Source organism: Oratosquilla oratoria, chromosome 12 (assembly GCF_046742065.1).
Source record: "Oratosquilla oratoria isolate Oo_2021 chromosome 12, ASM4674206v1, whole genome shotgun sequence".
In the NCBI taxonomy this organism is placed as follows: Eukaryota; Metazoa; Arthropoda; class Malacostraca; order Stomatopoda; family Squillidae; genus Oratosquilla; species Oratosquilla oratoria.
The window spans coordinates 52,176,781-52,185,061 of NC_134788.1; the positions used below are offsets into that span (position 1 = coordinate 52,176,781).

The 8,281-nt window shown below is 38.1% G+C and overlaps 1 protein-coding gene across 2 annotated transcripts in view; it reads left to right on the forward strand.

Annotated features, from left to right (window-relative positions):
• LOC143031746 (uncharacterized) overlaps positions 1–8,001 on the forward strand; it is an 8,904-nt gene extending 903 nt beyond the window's left edge. Inside the window, exons 1-2 of one of the 2 annotated variants that reach the window (XM_076195976.1) lie at positions 1–238; positions 6,019–8,001. The exon at positions 1–238 is cut by the window's left edge and continues 78 nt beyond it. In XM_076195976.1, coding sequence (XP_076052091.1) covers positions 6,221–7,780 — 1,560 coding nt within the window. In that variant the 5' untranslated portion in view covers positions 1–238; positions 6,019–6,220 and the 3' untranslated portion in view covers positions 7,781–8,001. The remainder of the gene's footprint in view (positions 239–6,018) is intronic. The other variant, XM_076195975.1, reaches the window with a different exon arrangement.
• Positions 8,002–8,281: the final 280 nt, after the last annotated feature.

Below are 8,281 nucleotides of genomic sequence, written 5' to 3' on the forward strand. Positions count from 1 at the left end.
CTTGTTGTCATCTGCCCAGTCCCGTCAATGTCAGTTTGATGATGGTGATGACTACATTGTGTACTGGGTGTTCTCCCACTCCAAGTGACATCATATTTTTGCAACCATACTATGGAGCTGAGCTTCATGCTATTCCTGAAGCTGTGAAGGTCCTCAACACCCTACGGTCTCATTGGATGTTAAAACCGGCTGTCAACATCCCTCATGATGACAACCCTGATGACCTCTAGCATTACAGGTACCATATTACTAAATGCAGGTTAGGTTAGATGAAGTTATCATACTTTAATTTCTTTTACTGCCTCATCTATCAAAATAAGGATAGTGTCTCAAGTACTTGTCACAGCTCCATTCAATAGTGTACCACTTTTGGCATCTTTTTCTGTTATCGATTTCTGCCCAGAGAAACATATATTATGTTGATGTATCATAATTTACAAACCTGATATTTGACTTTCTATTGCTTTATTGTTTAGGTGTGCATGCCTTAAAAATTTCCATTATATGTTCCCTATTGTAATCTTAGATACTGGATTCAGGTCATTTGACCTATTGACCGCTGTGAGTGACATAGTCATAAATATGCTGCCATATTGGAGGATAAACCATGAGCAAGTAAAATCTCTTGATGCTGATAATTTTCTGTTTTTCATACGTAAGAGGCCATCACAAAGATAGAGAACAAGGTTGGGGATCAAATGAATTGGCACTGTACTCAATGTAAAATAGGATATGGGAATATACAGCAAGCAGTTAAGACCCTAGTAGTGAAGCAAGTTAAACTACTTGAGAGACAAGCTAGGTTTGAGCAAGAAGTAAAGGAACAACTTGAAGGTATTACTGAAATAATTAACACTAAAGTTAATAAAAATAATGTACAGTGTATTAATAAGAAAATACTGGAACATGCTGTCCCTGAAATAACAAAAAAGGTGTTGCCAGGACTTTCAGAATCAAGGTTAGCCAAAAAAATTATAAAAAAAAAAAAAAAAAAAAAAAAAAAATGGAGGAAGTGGATAAAAGATTACATGATATGGAATTGGTGATTAAAAGAAATGAGGAACTGGAACAAAAAGTAGACAGTGAAATCCATGCAGGTAGTGGACAAAATTAAGAAGTATCTGTAAGCCATAGTGTACAAGAATCAATCAAGATATTCAGGGATGAGGGATCCAGGAAATGTAATCTTATAATGTATGGTGTGCCAGAAAGTAGAGATGACAATGGTAAAAATGGATCTGAGGAAGACAGGAAATTTATAGTGGAAATGTGTTGCATTGGTATATGGATGAGCATCAGTAATAACAATATTCTAATAGCATTCCACTTGGGAAAGAAGAGTGGAAATGAAACTGCAGCCTAGGTAAAATCATGTCCATTACTTGTTGGTTTTGAAAGTCTAAGAACAAAGATCGAGGTACAAAGAAATTTGAAAATGGCTACAGAAATGGAAGAATACAGTAAAATATATAAGCAACAAGACTTGTCTCCTGCTCAGAGAGCTGAACTAAAGGATCTGGTAGAGCAGGACAAAGGGCGGGAAGTTAATGATGCATCAGGAAATATTTTGTGCAGAGTACAAGGGCCTCCAGGATACATGTGGATAAAAAAAAAACAGGAAGCACCAAACCTAACAACAAAATCATCACAAACCACAAACAGACTCAAAATAGCTCCAACCAAATCTACAGCAACACTTCTCACCAACTGGACAAAAGAACACAAATACATACCTCATCTCTACATCAACAACACTCTAATACCACACACAAACACACCGAAAATTCTTGGTGTAACATACGATACATCCATGTCTTTCAAACAACACCTCACAAACATAAAAAACAAATGCACACCTAGACTTAACGCACTTAAGTCAATCACAGGAACAACATTTGGACAAAACAAAGAAACTAATATAACAATATACAAACAATGCATACGCTCAGTGATGAATTATGCGAGTCCTGCATGGGCTCCTAATCTCAGTGAGACACACCACAACACCCTTCAAATCATACAAAACAAAGCCCTAAAAACAATTACAGGCTGCACAAATACATCACCTACAGACCATTTACACCATGAAACAAAAGTCCTCAAAGTCAAGGACCACCTCGACATGAGAGGCACACAAACACTTGCTGCAGCCACCACAAACACATCACACCCGCTACACTACATAGCAGAACACCCACACACACCAAGAAACATTAAAACTACACCCAAAGACCTTTATTACGCACAGATACTCTCTTCTCTTCCTCCACAACCACCAAATACCAGCCTCCGGAAACATATTCATAATCATATCACTCACCGCTCCATTAACACACTGAAAAACAACACACTGCTGCATGCCAGACCCCCTGATATCCACCCTTCTGAATCCTCTCTCCCACGAAAGGACAGAGTCCACTTGGCCAGACTGCGATGCGGTCACCACCCAGCACTTCTAAGCTACCAGAAGAGGCTGGACGACCGTGTTGTGAACAGCTGCCCATACAACACATAATGGAAGACTGCATTATACACAATCATGCACGCAAACAACACAACATACACTCTATAAAGGATTTGTGGGAAAACCCAGTTTCGGCTGTGGCCTTCCTTGGGGAGACGGGACTGCTCGGACAGACAGTCTAGGGAACGACAACAACAACAACAACAACAAAATCATCAAGCATCAGACTTAGGATAACTAATACACAGAAAATTTTATTCTGGTTTACAAATGCAGAATCATTGATAAACAAAATGGAGAAACTAAGTTAAGAAAAAAAACAAAACAGATATAATAGCAATAGTGGAAGTGAAACTTAAGATTACAAGATCTAAATTGACTAAAGCTAAAATTCAAATGAATTGCTAAAGCAAGACCTTACACAGGGAATGAGTAAAGGGGTTATTATGTATGTAAAATATTATATCGATGCAAAAGACTGATACAATACAATTCCATGAATCACTATGGGCCAGTACACAGTTGGGAGATGGCGATAACCTTTTGATCGGTGTAATATACAAGAGTCCTGCAATTACTAATCAAGGTGAAGAAAGTCTGATGCAAATGTTAAAAGGACTAGCAAATACTGAGTATTCTCACATTCTTCCAATAGGGGACTTTAATTATCTAAGGATTAACTGGGAAGATTGGACGACACCAAGGGGAGAACACACTAATGAATTTCGTTTTGTGAAGGCCCTATGGGATGCATATTTATATCAACATGTCAAAAAAGCTACAAGGAGCAGAGGAACAAATATACCAAGCTTGCTAGATCTTGTAATTACAAATGAAAAAAATATGGTAGATGGTGTTGAGATTACAGCACCACTAGGCAAGAGCGACCATAATATGCTAGAGATTACCTACAACTGCTAAACTAAATGATATCAAAATATTTGTACAACATACCTATATGACAAAGATGACTGCTCTGCCATGAAGACTTATCTGTCAGAAGAATGGGTACACCAGATTAGGGAAGCGGATGGCTTAGAACATCAGTGGCTGCTGTTCAAGGAGAAAATCAAAGAAACAGTGACAATGGACACACCAACTAAAGTATTCTCTGAACTTTCAGCAATGAAAGACAAATCTAATTTAGACATAATATAGAAGATATAAGAAACACAGATGTTGGCAAAGATACATGGAAATTAGATATCATAACAAATATAAGGAATACATGAAGCAGCAAAATAAAGTTAAGAAATTGCTATGTAATAATTGCAGATAGAAAATTGTGTAGCACAAGAAGCAAAAAAGGATCTTAAGAAATTTTGGAAGTATGTCAAGAGTAAGCTGAAGACTACAACTAACATTCCTGATCTTGAAGATGAAATTGAAAGGAGTAAGAACCTGTACACAACTGATATAGAGAAAGAACAAATGTTACCCATTTTTTTTTTTTTCTTTTTTTAAGTCTTTACTAGGGAAAGTGATACTGATTATCTGACAATTCTATGACACTTTTCTTCCATGATGTTTTTGTCAAATGTCTCATTTTTGAGTTACACATTCCCACCCTACAATTATACCAGCAAAGTATTCAATTTTTCTAAATAGAAAGAGTGTTTTATACTGTTGTGGAAGATTCCACAACTCTTTGGTTCTATGGAATTTCTGTTAGAAATGCCTCATTTTCAAGGTATACCACTCCCTCTCCCTTCACAATTCTGGGAACGAGAGACTAGGAGCTGGGAATCAGGGGTTTTGGGTGGGGAAGTAAAAGATGAGTGGGTAATTCTAATCTAACAAACTAAACCAAACTTAATGTAGCCCACCCAATCCCAAACATGCATAACCTAGCATTATAGCCTCTTGTATTCAAACTAAAGGCAGGAGTCACTGCCCCACAGGATAAATGTTGATTGGCAGAGAGCCCTGTGATACTCATGGTTACATATGATTGGCTAGAAAGAAAATAGGCATAATTCAAGAATGCATCATGTACTACAAAAATGCCATAGAAGAGTGTCCTAGAGTAGTCCAAAATGCTGGATAGTCATGGTTTTACTATTGAATTTGCTGATGGTGTAATGCTGGATATTTTTTATGCATTCATCAACTAAGATACTTGAAAACTACAAGATTTACTGGATTTTAAGGAAAAAATCAAGACTCCAGAGTCAATATAAAAAAATCTAAGATATACGAAAAAAAAATTCAAGCAGTGGCAACATTGGCCGAGAAACAGACAGGAATGAGCTAAACACAAGTCACAAGAAGGTGCTCCCCATGATTCATGGCTAGCTAGGTAGAAAGGAGCTGTCACGTTGGGCATGCAAATCAATAAATGTCACTCATTAAGTGAAATGTCACTCATTAAGCAAGTCAAAATTTTCTTAAAATTTTACTTGTTATGTGAGGTGCTTGTTAAGCAAGGTTTGACTGTACCTGCAAGTGATTTAAGCGTGTTGAGTCTAGGTGTGCATTTTGTTTATGTTTGTGATGTGTTGCTTGAATGACATGAATGTATCAGATGTTAAGTCCAAGAATCTTGGGTGCATTTTTGTGTGGTATAAGAGTGATGTTGATAAAGAGGTGTGGTATGTATTTGTGTTCTGCTATCCAGTTGGTGGGAAGTATGGCTGTGGATTTGGTTGAGGTTATTTTGAGTGTATTTGTGATGAGACAGGTGTTGAATGTGTAGGTATGTCAATTGTATTTCTTTGGCTATGTGTGTTATGGTGTAATGTAATTATCTGTGCAGGAAAAGATTTGTATATGAGGTGTGGTATGTGGGTATATCATGCATAGGTTAAAGGTAGGGGAGAGGACTGGGCCCTAAAGCACTCTGTTCCTAAACTTTTTAATGTGTGATGATTTGTATGTGACACATTGGCATTTCTATTTACCAAATAATATGTCATGATGGTTGAAATTGTTTTAGTAGGTATATCTGATTTTTTTCTATTAGACAAACAAGTATTTTACTAAATGTGATAAGAGAAAAATATAGAAAACACCTCTACAATTTCTTAGCTCAACCATGTTTATTATGGTGTACTTAATAACACAGGTACACTATTTACCAGTGTATCCAAAGGGATGTGACTTGCATCACTTATATGAGTCAGATGAGTGACATGAACTGAATAAGCCTTCCTAGAGAAGGTCATATTTAGATTCAGTTCTTATGAGCCCAAACATGAAATGTTATAGTTATATCAAAATATGACTGCTGTGGCAGCTGTTAGTTCATTCTCCATTTCCAAATTTCGTGACTTGAGGAAAAAACTAGAACAAAATTTGAGTCATTCGAGTCATAGTGGGGTGAGTATGCATTTAGGCTTTGGATGATTTTTAGCTTATTTTTAATGAAAAAGTAGAATGCAATATTTCATAGCACATTTGTTTGTGTTTCTATCTATTCAATGTTAGGTGATGGCAACTACAAGGCCTTTGTTTAGGTACAAAGGGACTTGAGTATGAAATTCTATGTGTATGAAATATCCACCACCCTATTACAGTGTATCATTATTATTACTATAATTTTTTTTTTTCCCCAGGATGAGGGTACCTATCACCATTTCTTTGGAAGAGCTATCCGTAGATTCCATACATGTAATACGATGATAAGGACGCAGTGTTACATCTGCAATACAGCTATATCACAAATCATCTTAGATATCGTTTGATGAACCATACTAAAGAGAAGCCTTTCCAAAGTGACCTGTACGATTCTGCTTTCACACAAAAGGGTGATCTCAAATGGAACAAAAGTCATCTCAAAGGTCATGTGATGACCCACACAGGAGAAAGCCCTTCCAGTGTGACCTGTGTGATTCTGCTTTCTCAAAAAAGGATGGTCTCACAAAGCATATGAGGACCCACACAGGAGAGAAGCCTTTCCAGTGTGACCTGTGTGATTCTGCTTTTTCACAAAAGGGTTATTTCACATCGCATATGCGGACCCACACAGGAAAGAAGCCTTTCCAGTGTGTTCTGTGTGATTCTGCTTTTTCACTAAAGGGTCCTCTCACAGAACATATGAGTACCCACACAGGAGAGAAGCCTTTCCAGTGTGACCTGTGTGATTCTGCTTTTTCACAAAAGGGTCATCTCAGAGAGCATATGAGGACCCACACAGGCAAGAAACCTTTCCAGTGTGACCTCTGCAATTCTGCTTTTTCAGTAAAGAGTAATCTCACAAAGCATATGAGGACCCACACAGGAGAGAAGCCTTTCCAGTGTGACCTGTGTAATTCTGCTTTTTCACAAAAGGGTCATCTCAGAGAGCATATGAGGACCCACACAGGTGAGAAGCCTTTCCAGTGTGACCTCTGCAATTCTGCTTTTTCAGTAAAGAGTAATCTTACAAAGCATATGAGGACCCACACAGGAGAGAAGCCTTTCCAGTGTGACCTTTGTGATTCTGCTTTCTCACTAAAGGTTTCCCTCACACAGCATATGAGCACCCACACAGGAGAGAAGCCTTTCCAGTGTGCTCTGTGTGATTCTGCTTTTTCACGAAAGGGTCAATTCACAGTGCATATGAGGATCCACACTGGAGAGAAGCCTTTCCAGTGTGACCTCTGCAATTCTGCTTTTTCACAAAAGGTTCATCTCAGAGAGCATATGAGGACCCACACAGGAGAGAAGCCTTTCCAGTGTGACATATGTGATTTTGCTTTCTCAAAAAAGTATTCTCTCACACAGCATATAAGGACCCACAGAGGAGAGAAGCCTTTCCAGTGTGACTTCTGTAATTCTGCTTTTTCAGAAAAAGGTCATCTCAGGGAGCATATGAGGACCCACACAGGAGAGAAGCCTTTCCAGTGTGACCTCTGCAATTCTGCTTTTTCACAAAAGGGTCATCTCAGAGCACATATGAGGACCCACACAGGAGAGAAGCCTTTTCAGTGTGCTCTGTGTGATTCTGCTTTCTCAGTAAAGGGTTATTTCACAAGACATATGAGGACCCACACTGGAGAGAAGCCTTTCCAGTGTGCTCTGTGTGATTCTGCTTTCTCGCAAAAGGTTTCCCTCACACAGCATATGAGGACCCACACAGGAGAGAAGCCTTTCCATTGTGACCAGTGCGATTCTGCTTTTTCATTAAAGCATTCTCTCACACAGCATATGAGGACCCACACAGGAGAGAAGCCTTTCCAGTGTGACCAGTGCAATTCTGCTTTTTCACTAAAGCATTCTCTCACACAGCATATGAGGACCCACACAGGAGAGAAGCCTTTCCAGTGTGACCTGTGTGGTTCAGCTTTCTCACAAAAGAGGTCTCTCAAATGTCACATGGTGACTCACACTTGTTAAAAATTCTAGATCTGTGCAATGAATGATGTACCCTAAAAGCTGTGTGCCTGTAGGCATGCACACATGCTTTACAACAAATGCACAAAGGGGGAAAAAACATGTGCACACAAGGTATTCAAGATGAATTTTTTTTTTTTTTCAATTAAATAATTTGATTGTGTGATTTTATAATTCAAAACGAGAAAATTGTGATTTTGAGAATCTGTCAATTACCTTTAAAATAAGTGTGCAATTTCTTAATTTCATGTGTAGTTTTGAGATTGTGCTGTGATGGTTATTCATCACCAGTACTTGCTCAGTTGAGTGAATTAAATCAAGAAGCATGTATCAGTTTCACCGCCCAAATATAATAGTCCTGGTGGCCTGATAATTGTGAATACTTGATACGATTCCAGTTTTTTTTCATGTATCAAATTGTATTAGGAAAAGAAAAAGAAATCAGTAGAGTTTCCTACAAAGACCTACTCTTCAAGAATAACAACATAACCAAAGAGAATACTG